This window comes from Trichosurus vulpecula, chromosome 3, assembly GCF_011100635.1.
Source record: "Trichosurus vulpecula isolate mTriVul1 chromosome 3, mTriVul1.pri, whole genome shotgun sequence".
In the NCBI taxonomy this organism is placed as follows: domain Eukaryota; kingdom Metazoa; phylum Chordata; class Mammalia; order Diprotodontia; family Phalangeridae; genus Trichosurus; species Trichosurus vulpecula.
In genome coordinates, this window is record NC_050575.1 from 124,383,256 (window position 1) to 124,403,751 (window position 20,496).

Genomic DNA, 20,496 nt, shown 5'->3' on the forward strand with positions numbered 1-20,496 from the left:
AATTTTCTCCTTGCCTCTGCACTCCCAGCACATTCAACTCTATATCTCCCAGAACAACTAATGCCTCCAGAAGGTTCTTTATGCAAATTAAAGACAATCGTTCCATAAAAATCCACATGATAGGCAGACATGTATGGATTTTCACAGATTTTTAGATCTCTTTACATTATCTGTGCCTGTTCCCCACCCCCAAAAAACCTACACCTTCTTATAAACTTCCCTCCAGGTTGGCACCTTTGGAATCATGCTTGACTTCTTACTCTCCTCACCCTCCATGGCCTATCAGTTGCTAAATCCTGGCATCTATCCCTTTCTTTTCACTCAGACTGCCACTATCCTAGTTCAAGCCCTCATCACTTCTCACCTATGCAACTGCAGTTTTAGCCTTCTCATTTACCTGCCAACCTTGAGTCTCTCCTCTTATCAATCCACCCACAAGACAGTTGCCAAAATGATTTGTTTAAAGCATAGACCTACCCATATCATTTCACTGCTCAATAAATTCCAGGGACTTTATTATCATTGTGTTCAAAGGGACCAATGTTTGTTATCTTAAAACCCTACACAAATCATCGGTTATATCTTATTAGGCAAGCAGTGATACTAAAAATAAAGAAAACAATGTGCATGGGGACATCTCTTTCCCCATTTTATCAGTTCTATGTTTCTGGGAAGAGGAAAAAATAGTAAATGTAAATGCCCAGCAGTATGGTATAGAATCCCAAAATCTCAGACTTGGAAGGTATATCAGAGATAACCTTGTTCAACTGATACTAGGAAAAGGAATCCTCTCCATAATACCCTCAACAAGTCATCATTCTACCTCAACTCAACCAACTCCACTGAGAAAGGTTTTCCTTATATCAAAGCTAAATCTTTCCCTCTCCAACTTGTATCATTGTTCCACTCCTGGTTCTGCTCTCTGAGAACAAGAAGAATGAGTCTAATCCCTCTTCCTGAGGACAGCTCTTGAAATACATGAAAATATTCTTTATAAGTCTTCTCTCTTCTAAGTTACATGTTTCCAATTCCTTCCCAATGCTTGCGTGGCATGTCAATCCATCATGTCCTCCTCTGGAGGTAGTGTAGGTTGTCAATGTCTTTCATAAAATGTAGTGCTTAGTACTAGACACCATACTATAGATCAGCCCTTCTTAAACTGTGGGTTGCTACCCCATATGTGGTCATGAAAAATTTGGCAACAGTAAAAGGTTTCTGAATTGCACAGCAACCAAAAATTAATTCAAAATCAAACGTGTAATGAATCCGAGGTGTTTCTGGCAGAGCTTGCCTATGTCGCATCACCAAATTTCACTGCGGCCTTGGTTCTGAAAACAAAGCATGGGCAGTTTGCACCATACATGCCCTCATACCATACAATGCCAACCAATGCTGTGGAATTGTAAAAGGGGTCCTGAGTGGAAAAAGTTTAAGAAGCCCTGCTATAGACATAACTCAGGAAAAACAAACTGAGGCTCTTGCACCCCTTTTCCTGGTCATTCCACTTCTTAATGGAGGGGAAAATTACATTTGCCTTTTGGGCTGCCATATTGCTAACAGATTCGCATTAAACTCAAGGCCCACTAAAATTCTTAGATCCTCTTCACATAAACTGCTGTCCAGTCAACCCTTCCTGATAACTTGCTCAGCTAATGATACAAACCCAAGTAGAGGCCTTTAAGTCTATCATATCTAATCATCTAGTCACAGATTGAATTACTTTCTTTCAGCTTTTGACTGAGATGGGGATATAAGACAGTGATGGAACAAGACAAGGAAGCCATGTCAGAAGTTCTTGGGGAAAAAACAGCAGCAAGCTATTGGAGATGCAAACCTATACGCTCATTCCTACAACTTGGTCAAGCCTCTGTCACTTTTTGCCTAAAAATATTATAATAGCTTTCTAGCTAGTCTCATATTAAACCTTATATTTGATTCTGAAGTAATTAGAAACTAATGGAGTTTATTAAGTAAAGAGAGGTAGGCTGATGTGCACAGAGCAGCACGTCAGGAAAATCACTTTGGTGGTTAAGTATAAGAAGGATTTAAGTGGGAAGAACTGAGGCAGGGAGACCAACTAGCAGGCTACTAGGAAAGTCCAGGTATGAGGTGATGAGAGACTGCACCAGGGTGGCATCTGTCTGAGTGGAAAGAAGGAGGCATATGTGAAAGATGTGAAGATGGAGAAGACAAGAATTGACAATAGAGTGGAAATGTGGGCTGAATGCAACTGAGGACTCAAGGCTGACACTGATTTTGGAGACTTGGATGACTAAGAGGACAGTGGCAGCCTTGCCAATAAAAGGAATATTGGGAAAGGGGGAGTATTTGGAGGGAAAGATTGAAATAAGTTGTTTTGGACTTGCTATGTTGATTTTTAAATGCCTATAGTACATAGTTTGAAATACCTAAAAGGCAGCGGGTGATGAGAGAGCAGAGTTCAAGATAGAGACTAAGGCTGCATGTGTAGATTTGGGAATCATATGTATAGAAAAGAAAATGGAACTCATGGGAGCTGATGACACCGCCAAGGCAGATGGTATAAAAGAAGAGAGGGGGGCCTAGGACAGAACTTGGGGTACGGGGGGAGAAAGAGACAGAGACAATGTTGGAGGGAACAGTTTGTTGGAGAAAACAGGAAGGGCAAGGCTTAGAGTTGTATGTTGAGGAATTTTTGCCCTACGAGGAAGGGCAAAAGAGGAGAAAATAGTGATGTTTGAATGATAGGAGAAGGAGGAAAGAGGAAGAACTCTCCATGAACTGGTTCAGTTTTTTCAGTGATATAAGAGGTGAAGTCCTCAGCTAAGAGGGGGGAAGTCAGCTATCATTCCTAAGCTTCCTCTCACTGTTAACCAAATTCGATATCTATGATATTAACATAATAATGGCATATCATTACTAATAAAAATGCTTTACATTTATATAGCATTTTATAGTTACATCCACAATCTCATTTCATCCAAGTCATAGGTTAAAATGTTTTACATGTCTCAGGCCCCAGGGCTCTGGCATGCTCTTAGAGGTGTCCCTCCAGGCTTACTCTAATACATTATCATTCTCTGAGTACAATTACTCATCCAGTTTTGAATGTGTCCAACTATTCCATGATCTAGCCCACACCTCTGCATACGGTCCATAAGGATGTTGAGGGATATTGTCAAATGCCTGCCTGAAATCCATATGCATTTTATCTACCAGCACCCCTTTGATATACTAATTAATTAGTCCTTTAAGAAAAAAAGGAAATGAGGTTATTCTAGCATGAGCTATTCTAAGTGAGTTTGTGCTGGCTAGCTGTGACCATCAGTTTTGCATTCTAAGCACTCACAAACCATCTGTATAATTTGTCCTAGAATTTTTCCCAAGTTTGATATCAAACTCACTCAACTATAACTTGTAAAATCTACTTTCTTCTTTCCTGTTTTTGCAGAACAAGACAACATTTGTTCTCTCCTATCCCATGACATTTCCCTTATTTCTTTGCAATCCTGCAAAGGTAACTAAGAGTAGTTATACAGTCACACCTGCCAACCTCTGTATGTTGTGATATAATCTTGCCTACATATATATAATTTTTAGTGGCATGTACAAGTAGTTCTTTCTACTTGACTGGAATCTCTTCTGCTAAAACCTCCAGAAGGAAGAGGTAACTTTATTGTCAAACACAGAATGATTATCTTCCAGGTAGCAACAATAACAGATACTTCCCAGCAAGAATCTCAGGGGTCAACCAGAGACAGATTAATGGCTGATAAGAGATTAGGAGTCCAGGTTAGTTTGCAATGAAAGTCAGCAGGTCTGGCCACTCCTCTTTGCAAACATCTTAGGCTTGTAAACGACACAGTGGATTAATTTTCTTGTTTCTTTTCAGTTACTGACCTTACATATAAGAAAGGGTGGTGTTTCAATTAGACCTCATTGTTTCTAGACCCAACCAGAATTGCTCAGGTACAAAAACAAGATAGTAAGTTTATAGCAATCAATTAAGTAAGAACTATGTTAGCTAAGGCGATATATTTTATCAAATGCTTTCTTCTTTATACCCTGTGAGATTTGGAGCCAAAGGACCCAGGTTTGAATATGGGCTCTGCTTCCTCAGTATTCCCATCTTTAAAATGGGGATAATAATCCTTATGCTCCATAGGGTTGTTTGAAGAATATTCAATAAATTTTAAAGAGCTATGGAAATGTGAGTTACTGAAGTAGTAGTAGTAGTAGTAGCAGCAGCAGCAGTAGCCTTAGTAGCCATGGTAGTGGAGTAGTAATAGTAGTGTGGTAGTAGTAGTAGTACTAGTAATAGAATTTAAGTTTTTTGAGGGGAGGGCAGAGACTATTTTTTTGTTGTTTTGGTTTTTTTATTCCAGCACAGACCATGCCTTCCATACAGTAGGCAATGAATAAATGCTTGTTGGATTGGACTAAATGAGACCTTGGGCAAATGACCTAACCTATCTGGGTTTCAATTTCTTTATCTGTAAAATAAAGGGGATAGATTAGAGTAACTCTAAGCTCCCTTTCCGGTATGAAATCTTATAATCTAAAGATCATCTGAGATTGCCATTATTTTGCAGATGACAGAAGGGATGCTCAAGGAGGATAAATGACTTGTCCAAGGTCACCAAACTAGTAAGTGGTAAGATCTGGATGTGACCTTATCTTCCAATATGTAATGTTGTACTTCAGCCACTACACCACACTGTGTCTGAAATAGAAAAGGCACCAAGCTTGATCCAAGTGCAAAGACAAAGGTAGGGCTGGAGAAGGGGAAAAATAGAATTACTTATTGATCACATGTTGCTGCCCATTCTCATTTTCTTTTTCAGCAGAGAAACCACAGAAGGGCAAAAGCACCAGTTGCATCTACTGATGATTCAGAGTTACCTGTTATTATATCCCCAGAGCACCACCAGCGCAGTTAATAAAATCAGCAGAAATAGAATGATTTTTCCTTTGGAGATCATTATTCTCTCCTGGGAGGGAAGGAAAAAAGAAGAAATTACAGATCATTTAACGGACCAGACTAAAACCTGGTATGTCTATCTCTCGGCACAAATGAAGCATTAATGCATTAATCTACAATTCAAAGGTTGCCTGATAATTCAGAGAGTTCAAAGGTGTGCATCATGGGGAAAAAAACCAAAGGTTGTGCCTTCTTTGTATCCCATAAGTGTCTAGCATACAGCCTTTCTGATAGTAGACACCGAGTAAAGATTTGTGGAACTGAATACAGACAGTGGATAACCCACTGGACCTGGAGTCAGGAATGCCTGAGTTCAAATCCAGTCCTGGACACATTATATGTGTGACCCTGGGCTAGTCCCTTAACCACCGCCTGCCTCAGCATGTACCTCTCAGAGTGGTTGTAAGGATAAAATGAAGTAATATTAGTTAAGTGCTTCGCCAATGTAAAGCACTATGTAAATGCTTGCCATTATTCTTAGTTATACACCATTCAGTAGAGGGAAGAGTCATCAAGGAGTAAATTACAATGGTCTTAAAGAAAGTTCACAGAATTTCAGAGCAGAAAGGGTCCTCAGGGTTCATCTAGTCCAAACTAGACCTGCATAAGCAGCTCTTCTGCAATATTTTTAAGATGTAGACTTCCCAGAGTGGTATGAGAGGTACCATGGAGGAAGCATGTACCCTTTCTTGATGCCCTTTTTTAATAGATCCCTATTCCCTGTGACTTAGGAAGCATATTCCATCAATCTTAAATTCGCCTTAATATTCCACCCCCCCACTCCTAACACCCCCTCTCCTCACCCTCCCTTCATAGTCCCTAATTCTGCCTCTGGGAGCCAAGCAGAACAATATAAATCCCTCTTCCAGGAAGGCCCTTTAAGTATCAAAGAGAGCTATCATGCATGCTCCTCTCAAGTCTTCTCTTCATCAGGCTAAATTTCTTTAGTTTCTTCAACTGATGAACCTCTGGTCTGGCCTCTATCCTAGTCCCTTTCTTTAGATGATTCCCAAATTTTCAACATCCTTCCTAAAATTTGATGCCTGGAGCTAAACACTGTATGCTGCCAAAGAGTTTCTCTGGGCTTGGTAACTTGAATGTACTGAGCACAGCCATGCATTCTCACCATCTGCTCTCTCACTTTGGGCTTCGATTCTCTGTAAACTATTTTTATCAGTCCAAGGATCAGAATCTTTGGCTAGAGGAAAAACCCCAACGGAAATACAATCATTATTTTCCCATCAGCTCTCCCTGAGCACTGGTTCTATTCCATTTTTGATCTTACATTCATACTGTGAGTTCCTCAATTAAACTGTGAGCTCCTTGAGAGAATGGTCTTTTGCCTTTCTTTGTATCCCTAGCACTTAGCACAGTGCCTGGCACATAGAAGGCACTTAATATATATTTCTTGAGTAACTGTTGCCCCAGCCAAGCTATAAAGAAGCCTTTTTGTTTGTTTTGTTGTCATTCACGTTCTTTCCCAGTCTAAGTTCATTCTGAGCTTTAGGTACCTAATGCTATTTTTACAGGGCTAGACTCTTTTTCTGTATGTGTCCATAATCATCACTTGTCCTTGCTCCCATCTTCTACGAGTTGTAAAATTTGAGATGTCTCCATCTCTGTGTGTTCACATCAGTCTGTTTCAGCAACATCCCTTTTTCATTCTCATCAGAATCATTTCTACTTATGTATTTAGAATTTCATTTTTGACATCTTTCCAACTTTTCCTGTAAAACTTGAGATCATGGGGTCCTGTCTATTTTTCCCCTGAAGATTCCTTTAAATCTACTCTCCTATATTCTATGGCATCAGTTAGACTATCCCCAGCTTTCCTCACCTTCTCTACCATGAATTATGAATGGAATGTTGACTTCTCTCCATGATTCCCTTCATTTCTATTTCAGCAGCTAGCTCCTTTTTGGGGGAACAAAGTAAGGTCCACCACAGCAACTCTCCATAGTTTTGTCCACCATCAGAAGAATAAAATTCTCAAGGCAAGGTAAGAACATTTCAGCTGTTTTGCTTTTGACCAAGAGACTGTGCCAGCAGATTTCTAGACATTTGTAGTCCTATATCACTAAGTCGTGCTTCAATACCAAGCTTGCCATCCAATTTGGGTGGTGGAGTGGAGAGAGCACTAGATCTGGAGTCAGGAAGACTTGTGTTCAAACCTTGCTGCAGCCACTTAATAGCTGTGCGACCCTGGGCAAGTCACTACAGAATTTACTCTGTTTCCTCATCTGTAAAATGGAGATTTGGCACTAACCTCACCAAGTTGTGAGGATCAAATGAGATAACATATAGAGTAATTTGCAAACCCTAAAGCATTACCTAAAGCCTATTTTTATTGTTATTTTCCATACTAGTTGTTTCATTTCTTCTCTCAAAAGTGGTCTATGGCACAGTGAATATCAACTTCTCTGTCTCTTTCCATCGATCCTCCCTTAAATATTCTCTACCATGCTTTTTCTCTGTGGGTTTAATAAGATCCCTGTTATGTGAATCTACTTCAGAATATACTGTACAAAGAGATGTCAAACACATGGCCCAGCCCACAATTCAAACCAGAAAAAAATGTGATTGGGAAATATTCAACAAAAATAAATAAAAAATAAAATGAAACAGATAATGTTTATGTGGTTACCTAAGTCAATATAAGGCTACAGGGATCCATATTGATAATTTAGTGGCCCCCGGTTTGTATTTGAGTTTGACGCTGCTGCTGTACAATATTAAGCCATTTTTATTTTATTTTTTCTCAATTACATTTAAAAATAATTTTAACATTAAAATTTGAGTTCCGAAATTCTCTCCTTTTTCTCTCAAGAAGACAAGCACCTTAATATAGATTATGCATGTGCAGTCATGCAAAACATATGTCCATATTAGCTGTATTGCAAAAGAGAACACAGAACAAAAAAAAGGAAAGGAAAAAAAGTAAAAAGAAAGAAAAAAATTTAAAAATATGCTTCAATTTGCATTTAGACTCCATCAGTTCTTTCTCTGGAGGTGGATAGCATTTTTTATCATACGTCCTTCAGAATAGGCTTGGATCATTGTATGGCTGAAAATAGCTAAGTCACCACACAATATTGCTGTTACTGTGTACAATGATCCCCTGGATCTGCTCACTTCACTTTGCATGAGTTCATGTCAGTCTTGCCAGGTTTTTCTGAAATCATCCTGCTCTTCATTTCTTATAGCACAAGAGTATTCCATCACAATCATATGTCACAACTTGTTCAGTAATTTCCCAATTGATAGGCATCCTTTTAACTTCCAATTCATTGCCATCACAAAAAAAGCTGCTATAAATACTTTTGTACATACATGACATTTTGACTTTTCTTTGATTTCTTTGGGATACAGACCCAGTAGAGGTATTTCTGGGTCTAGCCCTTTGGGCAGAGTTCCAAATTGCTCTCCAGAATAGCTGGATCACTTTACAACTTCACAAAGAGTACATTAACGTCCCAGTTTTCCCACATCCCCTTCAACATTTATCATTTCTTTTTATGCCATATTAGTCAATCTGAGAGGTGTGAGGTGATACCTTAGAGTTGTTTTAATTTGCATTTTTCTAATCAATGATGATCCAGAGCATTTCTCAATATGACTATAGATGGATTTGATTTCTTCTTCTGAAAATTATCTGTTCATATTGTTTGACCATTTGTGAACTGGGGAACTCATATTCTTATAAATTTGAATAAGTTCTCTGTATATTTGAGATAATTTGAGAAATTTGAATAAATTCTCTATATATTTGAGGCCTTTATCAGAGAAACTTGCTGCAAAATTTTTCCGTTTCCTGCTTTCCTTCTCATCTTGGCTGCATTGGTTTTGTTTGTGCAAAAAACCCTTTAATTTATTAAAATTATCCATTTTGTATGCTGTAATGTTTTCTTTCTTTTGTTTGATCATAAATTCTTCCCTTATCTACAGATCTGACAGGTAAAGTATTCACTGCTCCCCTAATCTGCTTGTATCACTATTTTTAAATCATGTATCTATTTTGATGTTATCTTGGTATGTGGTGTGAGATATTGGTCTATACCTAATTTCTGCCAAACTGCTTTACAGTTTTCCCAGAAATTTTTGTCAAATAGTGAATTCTTCCCTGTAAAGCTTGGATCTTTGCATTTATCAAACATTAGATTACTATGGTCATTTCCTACTGTGTATTGTGTTCCTAATCTACTCCAATGATCCACCACCATGTTTCTTTGCCATGATTACTACTTTGTAATAAAGTTTGAGACTGGTGCTGCTAGACCACCTTCCTTCACATTTTTCATTGATTCCCTTGATATTTTTGACCTTTTGTTCTTCTAGATGAATTTTGTTACTATTTTTTCCAGTTCTATAGAATAATTCTTTAATAGTTTCATTGGTATGGCACCAAATAAGTAGATTAATTTAGATAGAAATGCCATTTTTATTATATTGGCTCATCCTAACCATGAGGAATTATTATTTCTACAATTGTTTAGATCTGACTTTATTTGTGTGAAAAGTGTTTTGTAATTGTGTTCAAATAGTTTCTGGGTTTGTCTCAGCAGGAAAACTCCCAAGTACTTTATACTGTCTATAGTTATTTTAAATATCTCTATCTCTTCCTGCTGGACTTTGTTGGTAATATATAGAAATACTGATGATTTATGTGGGTTTATTTTATATCTTGCAACTTTGCTGAAGTTCATTATTTAAACAAGTGTTTTAGTTGATTCTCTAGGATTCTCATAAGGATACCATTAAATCATCTGCAAAGAGTGATAGTTTTGTTTCCTCATTTCCTATTCTAATTTCTTCAATTTCTTTTTCTTCTATTGCTATAGCTAGCATTTCTAGTATAATATTGAACAAAAGTGGTGATATTGAACATCCTTAGTTCACCCCTGATCTTACTGGGAAGGCTTCTACCTTATTCCTATTACAAATAATGCTTGCTGATGGTTTTAGATAGATACTATCATTTTAAGGAAAATTCCATTCATCCCTATGTTTTCAAATGGTTTTTTTTTAAAAAAATAGGAATGAATGTTGTATTTTGTCAAAAGCTTTTTCTGCATTTATTGAGATAATTATATGATTTCTGTTGGTTTTGTTATTGATATGGTCAGTTATGCTGATAGTTTTCCTAATATGGAACCAGCCCTGCATTCCTGGTATAAATCTCACCAGGTCATAGTATATAATCTTTGTGATATATTGATCTAATATTTTATTTAAAAATTTTGCATTAACATTCATTAGGGAAATTGGTTTAGTTTTCTTTCTCTGTTTTTGCTTTTCTTGGTTTTGTATTAACACTGTAATTATGATGTAAAAAGAATTTGGTAGGAATCCTTCCTTGCTTATTTTCCCAAATAGTTTATGTAATATTGGAAATGATTGTTCTTTAAATGTTTGGTTGAATTCACTTGTGAATCCACTTGGTCCTGGCGATTTTTTTCTTAGGGAGCTCATTGATGGCTTATTCAATTTCTTTTTCTAAGATTGGATTATTGAAATATTCTATTTCCTTTTCTATTAATCTGAGCAATTTATATTTTTGTAGACATTCATCCATTTCACTTAGGTTGTTTGATTTATTGGCATATAATTTCCTCTTCACTGGTGGTGAATTTACCCTTTTCATTTTTGATAATGGTAACTTGCTGTTCTTTCTTTTTTAAAACCAAATTAGCCAATGGTTTATCTATTTTATTATTTTTTTAATAAAACTTGCTCCTTTTATTTATTAGTTCAAAACTTTAATCTTTAATTTTCAGGATTTCCAATTTGCTGTTTAATTCAGGATTTTTAATTTACTCTTTTTCTAGTTCTTTTAGTTGCATGCTCAATTCATTGATCTGTTCTCTGTTTTACTGATGTGCTTAGAGATAAAAATTTTCTTCCCCAAGTACTGATTTCACTTCATCCCATAAATTTTGTTACGTTATCTCACTGCTGTCATTCTCTTTAAGGAAATTATTGTTTCTATGGGTTTTTTTGACCCATTCATTCTTTAGCATTAAATTATTCAGTTTCCAATTAATTTTTAATCTGTGTTGCCTTGGTCCTTTATTGAATTTAACTTCATGCCCTAATACATGGTAAATTTTTGTGGAAGTGCCATATAGAGCTGAGTAAAAGGTATGCTCCCTTCTATTCCCATTCAATATTCTCCAGAGGTCCATCATATCCAACTTTTCTAAAATTTTATTCATCTCCTTAACTTCTTTCTTTTGATTTATATCATTCTGAGGGGAGAGTTGAAGTCCTCCACTAGTATAATTTTACTGTTTCTTCCTGTAACTCATTTAACATTTCCTTTAATCTTTTGATTCTATACCATTTGATGCATGTTTAGTATTGATTTTACTTCATTTTCTATGCTATGGTATCCTTTAGCAAAATGTAATTTCCTTACTTATCTCTTTTAATTAGATCTATTTTTGCCTTTGCTTTGCCTGAGATTATGGTTGCTACCCATGCCTTTTTTTTTTACTTCGGCTGAAGCATAACAGATTCTGCTCTAGCTCCTTATTTTTACTCTGTGTGCATTTCTCTGTTTCAAATGTGTTTCTTGTAAACAACATATTGTTGGATCTCAGTTCTTTTCTGAATAAGGTTTATCCTTTAGAGTCCTTTTCCAGCCATGAACTTCGTCTCACTAAGCCTTAATGAAATCTGCCTCCTTGCATCAGGAACTCTAGTTCATCCTGCTTATTGCTCATATGTTGTGCATTTGAGGATAGGCATCTTGGGTCATGGGCTGAACTGCAGGCTCTCTTCTCATTAATTATTGACCCTCTCTACCATATTCTTTTTTTCTGTATTATACCTGCTATCTTCTATGGCACATGTATCTAACTTGGAAGATACTCTTGAACAATTTTCTTCCTTCCTCTCTCTTTTCTGTTTGAAAAACTCCTAATCCTATGGACAAGACTTTAGGTAAATATTTTGTCTGCCCTTATGGAGTGCATTTCATTCCTGATCATGAGTCCATTATGTCTATATTTTTTGGTAACTGAATCCAGTTCTCTCCAAAGGAGAAATCATACTCAGGTACAGGGAGTAAAATAAGGCTTCATTATGGAGATAGCATTTGAGCTAACCTCGAATCACACAATTTTAGAGTTACAAGAAACTTCTAAAGTTAACTAGTCCAACGTATGCCAACCACCCATAATTTCCACAGCAAGTTTTAATTCAGCCTCTGCTTGAAGACCTCCAAGGATGGAAGTTCCATTACCTCAGGGAACCTATTTACTTGGGCACAATTTTAATCATTACAAACCTCTTTTTTAACATGAAGATCAAGGCTTTTGCTTTTAACTTTTTTTCCCATTGTTTGTTCTTCTACCTTCTAGAGCCAAGTACAACTAGTTGGATTCCTCTTTCACATCACAGCCCTTCAAATACTTGAAGATAGCTGTCATAAACCCTTAAGTCTAATTTCCAGGCTGAATGTCATCAGTTTCCTTAAGAGGTCCTAGGTTATGGTCTCCGGTACCCTCATTGTATGGCAGTTTAGGGATGCAGGAGAGAAGAAAAAAAAATAAACATTTATAGAGTACCTACCATGTGCTAGGTAGTGTCCTAAAAACTTTTTACAAATATTATCTCATTTGATCTTTGTAGTAACAGGTACTGCTGTTATTATCCCCACTTACAGGGAAAGAAATTGAGGTTAACTGATTTGCCCAGGGTCACACAGCCATTAAGTATCTAAGGCTAACCCAGGTCTTCATGACTCCCAGCCCAAAGCTCTAACCACTACACCACCTAGGTGTTTGTTAATTTCTTTCTTAAAATGTTATGACCAGGGAAGAATAGAAGACAGTAAAATGACCATCTGTTGTTATCGTCTTAGGATTTTTTGACTGTCATACTGGGAAGGAGGAGTAGACTAAGGAAAGCCATTCTACACAGAGGGATCAATTAAAAATGACACAGGGAGAGGAAAGCATAAGATATGTTGGGGAGGAGCAAGATGACCAGGTTAGAAATTAACAGTCTAACATGCAAGAGAGTCACAGGAAATTAACCTAAAAGTCCAATGAGGCTAGTTCTCAGGTCTCAAACTCCCACTGGTTGTGCATTTGGAAAGAGTGGGATTACAGGAGCATAGTTTTAGAGCTGGGAGGCATCTCAAAAATCACCCAATCCAACTAAGGTTAAATGACTGCCCAAAGTCAGACAGGTAGGAAGTAAAGGGCCAGGATTTAAACCAAGGTTATACAATCCGAAATCCTGTCTTCTTTCCACCGCACTGTCTGTGTGGAAGGGAGAAAGGAATAAATGTCAAATTAAAAAATGTATACATGTAAAAGGTCTCCAGCCAGCCCCTCTGAATAGGAAATAATATGATAGCACAGAAATAGGGAAGCAAGAGATGAAGCTGGTTTGGAGGACTCAGAATTGGAGATGACTAGGGGACATGTAAATGGTAATGCTTGGGAGCCGGAGGTGCTAGACAAATGATAAGCATAAGTACAAGACCGCTGAGAACTCCTGTTAATATACTGACAGATTGAGCTCATTTATTAAGCTCTTATAATTTTACTATATGGGGCAGGTAGGTGCCTAGTGGATAGAGTGCTAGACCTGGAGTCAGTGAGACCCAGCCTCCAAAGTTCAAATCTGGCCTCACTTACTACTGGTGTGATCCCAGGCAAGTCCTTTAACCCTGTTTGCCTTAGTTGATTCATCTGTAAAATGAGCTGGAGAAGGAAATGGCAAACCACTCTAGTATCACTGTCAAGAAAACCCCAAATGGGGTCACAAAGAGTTGGACACGATTGAACAAATTTTATTATATTAGTATAACGTTTATGATGTTAACATAAATCACAGATTGTATGTAACAAAATATTGAAGAGTTGGGAAGGATTTTAGAGACTGCTAATTCAATGTCTGCCATGTCTGGGCCAACTTCTCAGTGCCTAATGTATGGTAATAATGAGGCCAAAGGTATGAGACTGAGCCCTGTAGGAAACAGAATTATAAGGAGGATAAGTGAATGAAGATCTCTATTGAAAGGCAGCCCTGCCAGGCATGGTGGCCCACACCCGTAATCCCTGCTTCTGGGAGAGGCTCAGGCTGGTGGATTGCTTGAGTTCAGGAGTTCTCAGCTGCAGTAGGACTAAAGTACTATATCGGCACAAACATGGCAGGGGCTGTGAGTGTGAAGGGCCACCAGAAGACTTATGATGGGGTGAACCAGCCTAAGTCAAGAAAGTGGAACAGATAAACTTCTGTGCCAGTCAGTATTGGGACTGGTCCATGAGTGGGGGCTACTGTACTTCACCCTAGGTGAGATTCGGAGACTTAGTCTCCTCCTACCCCCAACAAAGATTGAAGGGGAAAAAAAAGAATGGATTACTTAGTGTAATTTATCACTTCTCCTAAAAAGGAAATTAAAGCACCAAGTTCTACTGATAATGCATCAACATTATGGGAACTTTGGGAGGATAAAATGACTTGGAAATTCTTACATTTTTCATTCTTAAGTGCTCCTTGGACTGAGGGCACACAAATGCTTACTGTAATCCAGGCCATACACAGCTGATACTAATGGAGTATACAAACATAAATGTGTATGTCAAAAGGAAGAAATATGTGAGATACCGTCTTTATACAGTATAGTAGGGTCCTGCCCTGCCCATATTGGGGAGTTGGGGGTGCAGGAAGAGGAGTTGTTTTCCCATCAGATTCAAAGTTTTCAAGAAGTGATTTTGTTCTTTTGAGTGATTTGCTCTTTTTTTTCCCTTCTGTACTGAGGTGTACAGTAGTTGAAAGAGCTCTGGACTTTTGGAAATTCTGGGTTCAAATTCCAACTTTTGGTCACCTCCTAGCTATAGGAATTTGAGGCAAGATCCTTTGCTTCTCTTCTATAAAATGGACGTGACAATATTAATGCACCATACGACTGTAGTGGGGAAGAAATGAGACAATGGCTTCAAAACATTTTATAAACTGGAAAGCATTATGTCAATGAGAGACAGAATCATGATGCTCCCTATGGGCTGTGCCCTTCAGTAAGCTCCAGTGGCTTTCTATCACTTCCCAAATCAAATAGAAAATGTGGTTTGGCATTCAAAGCCTTTCCTAACTTGGTCCCCTCCTACTTTGCAGTTTTTACACCTTACTCACTCCCATGTATTCTGCTATCTAGTTATATTGGTCTCTGTGCTGCTGCTTGAAAAAGACACTCCATCTGGGTATTTTCACTGGCTGGCCCCCATTCCTTCAAGTTCCAACTAAAATCCCATCTTCTACAAGAAGCCTTTCCTGATTCTCCTTAATGCACACAGTTGTTTGCTCGTTGTCTCTCCCCCTCATCAGACAGTGAGCTCCTCAGGGAGAGGGGACTGTCTTTTGTCCTTTTTTTTGTATTACTAATGCTAAGCACTGTGCCTGACACATAGTTGTCTAAATAAATGCTTGTTGACTATCACCTCCGAATATGGTAGACAGGGTGCTAGACTTAACCCCTATTCACTTAATTAGTGATATCTAGTGTCTCCCTCAGTATCTTAGAGAAAGCCTAGACTTCTTGTTACCTTTGTCTGGAACCAATTTTGTAATAACTTTTACTATCTATTCAAATGTGACTCCTGCAGGGCAAGGTCTTGGCACTTCATTAGATGAGAAAGCCGACTTGAGATTTGATCATGACCTCTTTCAGGCTACTTTGGGAACTGTACAAAAGAACTGTCAAATGAGGTAAACTTACAAAAACCACATTCTATTCATCTTTTAGTGCTTCCAAAGTTTAAAATATCAAGTCCTACTGCCAAGGAGAAAAAACAAAACAGCTCCCCCCACCTCTCTCTCTCTCTCTCTCTCTCTCTCTCATAAACTCACAAAACACAGAATGATCTGTTCTGGAATGGGAGAGTGCAAAGGAAACTATGATAAATACAAGACAATGCAAGACAAGTAAAAATGAAGAACAGTGGAAGTGGGGGGGAAGGGAAGTCAGGAAGACGGATTCAAATCCCACCTCAGATACTTCTAGCTGTGTAACCTTGGGAAAATCTCTTAACCTCTCTCAGCCTCAACTTCCTAATCTATGAAATGAAGGAGCTGATCAATTGTATCTCAAAGGTGCCTTTTATCTCTGAAAATATGATCCTATAATCCAGTACTGCTGGAGTCTGAAAAATGTGGCATTTCCAACCAATCCATAAAAATTCATAGTCATTTATTAAACCCCCTGTTATATGCCAGGCACTGTGCTAAGCAGTTTACACCAAGATCTTGGTAACCTCATTGTCTTCTACTGAAAATCTGGTTTTCATCTAGCTTTCTTTCTCCTATCTCTGGGCCTTTGCTCACACCCCTCTGCTTGCCTGGAATGAACTTTCATCCTAACTTCATCTATTGGAGGCTCTCTCTTCCATCAAGATCTAATCCTTACACCACCTCCTCCATGAAGCCAACAATGCCTGGTGAAAGCCATCTCTTCTCTCTCCACTTTCTCCCAGAACTTTGTCTCCACCTTTAACCTTATTGTTGCTTATTTTTTATTAGAACTGTGATTTCTTCAGTGTAGGGAATAGCTAGAGAAGAACTCCCTATACTAAAGCATATTGGCCCCTTCTCTGCAGCTTACAGTCTTCGAGAGTTGCCCAGGGCTGGGTATGAACGAAGGTTTCCTTGCCTTTGCCACCAGCCCTCTATTAATTATACCAAAGTGCTTCTCTCTCCGTTTATCAGTTATTTGCAATTTGGCCACTAGATTGGCACAGGATTTTACACACAGTAGTGAATTCAAAGTGGCTGAATTGAAATTGTATCTCTTATCAAGTTGTATGAGAACATTTATTCTTAGAAACGAGCAGTAGGAAAAAGAAAACTAAGCCAAGGCCCCACACGCTGGAGACACTTGAAATTTTCGTCGAGGAGAGACAGGATCAGATTGACGTGATACTTCTCAGCCAAACTGAACATTTGTTTAAAAATTGTTTTAAAAAGCTGATATTTGAAAGGCAACATTTAAAATAAACTTTTTTTCTGACTGTCATGACAAAATGCTTGCTATACCGGTTTTTGCTGAACCTAAAGGCTGTTTTTGTTTGAGGCTTAAAACTGAGAATATTTCCTGAAAGATTCAATCTTGTTTCCGATAGCAAAGCATTTCAGAATGGTGTTGGTTGAATCTGTGAGTTCTCCACTTCTGTATTCCAAGCCTCAGAGACAACATATATCACTGGCTCTTCAGAGTCTTGGCAGAGAACATATCTTAAGAAACACATTCCCATTTTTTCCTGGAAGACAATTAGGTACTTGGCAGCCAACTTGGAGCGGGGACCTTTCACAATTTTCAAGATTGCCTCAGTTCTGACAGCTGATAGCCTGTTGATCATCTTGTCTAGTTGGCAGAAAAACACTTGGAAATGTGTAATTCTGCTCAAGCCAAAGGATCATAAGATTTAGACCAAGGAAGAAACTTTAGAAGTCTTGTAGTCCGATTTTACTAGTGATAAACCCATAGAAGGTAAGAGAATCATCTCATATCACAAAGGTGATAAGAAACAGAGCTGAGGTATGAACCCAGGTCCTTTAACTCTGAATCCAATGCTCTCTCAACTAAACCTGGCTGTTTCACAGTTCCCCAAAGGATCCCCCTCTCCTTTCTCTTTCCCTGAAACACTTCCCCCCAATACTTGTTACAATCCTATTCATCCTCCAAGACTCTGAAACTAACTCCTCTACGAAGCTTTTGCCAACTCTACAAAGACAGCACTTGTTCCCATGAAAATCCCTCATAGCATTTTATTTGCATCTTTTTATGGGCTTCTAATTGTTGTTATGAAATAGCATTTCTGTAGCATTTTAAACTTTGCAAAGTAATTTTATCCTCACAAAAATCCCTGGGGAAGTAGGTGATATTATCTTCATTTTATAAATGAGGAGAACAAGACAGACAGAAGTTAAGTGACTTATCCAGGATCACATAGCTGATATCCGAGGCCGGATTTGAACTCAGGTATTCCTGTCTCCAGGTCTAGCTCTTGACCCATTGTGCCACCTACCTGCCTCTATTTTATGTTATAAATTGGGTATATCTTTTTTCTACTATAAACCATAAGATTAATAATAACAAAGGGCATTAATATAGCATGAAAGGTATGCAAAGTACTTCACACGAGCCTCACAACAAATCTGTAAGATACTATTATCCTTACTTCACAGATGAGAAAAGGGAGACTCAGATTAAATGATTTGCCCATAGTCGTTCACTAAGTGTCAGAATTAGACTTTGACCCAAGTTTTCCCGACTCCCAATCTAACACTCTATCCACCACAGCACTCACCTTTCTACTCGGGTTCTCCTAGGGCCTAACAGGACCTTCCATATGGGATAAATGCTTTATAAATACCTATTGAGTTGAAAAGGGTAGCGACCTGCTAGAATTCACAACTAAGTGAAATGGAGGAAAAACTAAGATACTCACAGAAACCATAGCTCATTCACACAGTGACTACAAAAACACTACAACAAAAGCACAAATAATGCCAACTCTATTCTTTTTCCTGGGGTGAATAGGTAAGGACACCAGCAATGGATTAGAGCAACTACACCAAAGAATTCAAAACTCTTGCTTTCAATCTCCTCAGCCTATTCTCTAAACAGAACAACTAACTGGTGATTCTAGGAAGTGGAAATCTACTCGGGATAATCACATAATGGTGTACTAGAAAGAGCTGGGAGGCAGGTGATGGGGGTTCTAGTCTCAGCTCTACCGCTCACTAGTCTTGTTCAACATAACCACGCAAACCAACTTCTTTTCCAGGCCCTAGAGGAGAGGGCAGATTTAGTTTCCCTGTGGGCCCAACCAAAAGCAACAAGAAACATCATTTCATGAGACTCTTTGTCTTCTTTTCTTACAGTGCTCATGAGCTAAGCTCTGGGGATACAGCAAAAAGAGAAAAAAGTTCCTGCCCCAAAGGAGCTTACATTCTAACAATAGTTTACATGCCAACAGCAGTGCAAGGATAAAAAGACAGAGACCATTACAATGCCACCACCTAAACTATAAGTTAAATGAATTGTCAATGCCTCCAAGAGGGGAAGCAGACAATTCCTGTGCCAAGATGGCAGAGTGAGGTAGGCACTTCCAGATTCCCTCCCAAATTCCCCTCCAAGCAACTTGAAAGCTTCCTCAAAACTGATTTAGGAGTAGGGAAGTAGCTTAGGAACTCAGCAGGAAAGGTTTGTCTCACTGGGGTGGGAGGGGAGCTGCAGCAGCCAGAGGGTCTGCAACTAGGCTCCAAGCCTCTGCGCAATCCATCAGCAAGGCCCTGGCCTCCTGCAAGCCAACAGCCCTGGAGACAAGCAAGTGGTCTATGCAGTACAGCAAGGCCCCACCACAGGAGCCCCACCTCCAACACAGGCCACCAGTTAGGCCTCACCCCCATTGCTGGTCAGCAGAGAGACCACACACCCCTGGGGCCAAGTAACAGTGAGATCCCTCTCCCAGGGCCAGGCAACAGAAAGGCTCTGCCTCCATAACAACCTAGCAGCAAGGTCCCAAGGCCAGCAGCAAAACCTCATACCCAAGGCAGGCCAACAGGAAAGTGTCCCTTCTGGTAAAAGCAAGCAGCAAGGCCCTAAGCTCCAGCACAAGAAGCTTGGGACAGTGCAGGAGCAAAGCCCAACTCTCACATAAAAATATTATCACAAAATAGTCAGAAAAAAATGAGCAAAAAACAAAGAAGGAGCTTCACTATAGAAAGTTACTATGGTGCTGGAGAGGATCAAGGCTCAAACTTAGATGAGAACAACAGTGTTAAAATAGCTACATGTGAAGCCTCAAAGAAAAATGTAATTTGGTCTCAGGCCCAAAAAGAACTTAAAAAGGATTTTAAAAAGCAAATTAGAGAAGTAGAGGAAAAATTGGGAAAAGAAACAAGGGTAATGCAAGAGAATTATGAAAAAAGAGTTAATTGCTTGGTTTAAAAAAAATAAAGAAAATGGGAAAAGATATACAAAAATTCACTGAAGAAAATAACTTCTTAAAAATTAGAATTGGCCAAATGGAAAAGGAGGTACAAAAGCTCACTGAAAAAAAATAATTCTTTAAAAATAAAAACAAGGCAAGTGGAAGCTAATGATTCCATGAGACATCAAGATATAATAAAATAAAATGAAGAGAAGAAAAAAAAAGAAAATTTGAAATTTCTCATTGGAAAAACAACTGACCTGGAAAAATGAATTCAGGAGAGATAATTTAAGAATTATTGAACTACCTGAAAGCAATGATCAAAAAAAAAAAAAGCCTGGACAAAATCTTTCAAGAAATTATGAAGAAAAACTGCCCTGATCTTCAAGAACCAGAGGGTAAAATGGAAATTGAAAGAATCCACCAATCACCACCTAAGAGAAAGGGAAAAGGAAAAGCAGAATGGGGCAAATTATCTCATACAAAAGAAGCAAGAAAAATCTTTTACATTGGAGGGGAGGATGTGGGAGGTGGTGGTGGGGGAAGTGAGTGAACCTTACTCTCATTAGAACTGGCTCAAAGATGAAATAA

The 20,496-nt window shown here is 38.5% G+C and overlaps 1 protein-coding gene across 1 annotated transcript in view; it reads right to left on the minus strand.

The window, feature by feature from the left end:
* Positions 1 to 20,496, minus strand: part of GGTA1 (glycoprotein alpha-galactosyltransferase 1 (inactive)) — a 117,905-nt gene that overhangs the window by 43,903 nt on the left and 53,506 nt on the right. The window contains exon 2 of the mRNA XM_036752013.1: positions 4,882 to 4,970. Within this exon, the coding sequence (XP_036607908.1) occupies positions 4,882 to 4,970 (89 nt within the window). The remainder of the gene's footprint in view (positions 1 to 4,881; positions 4,971 to 20,496) is intronic.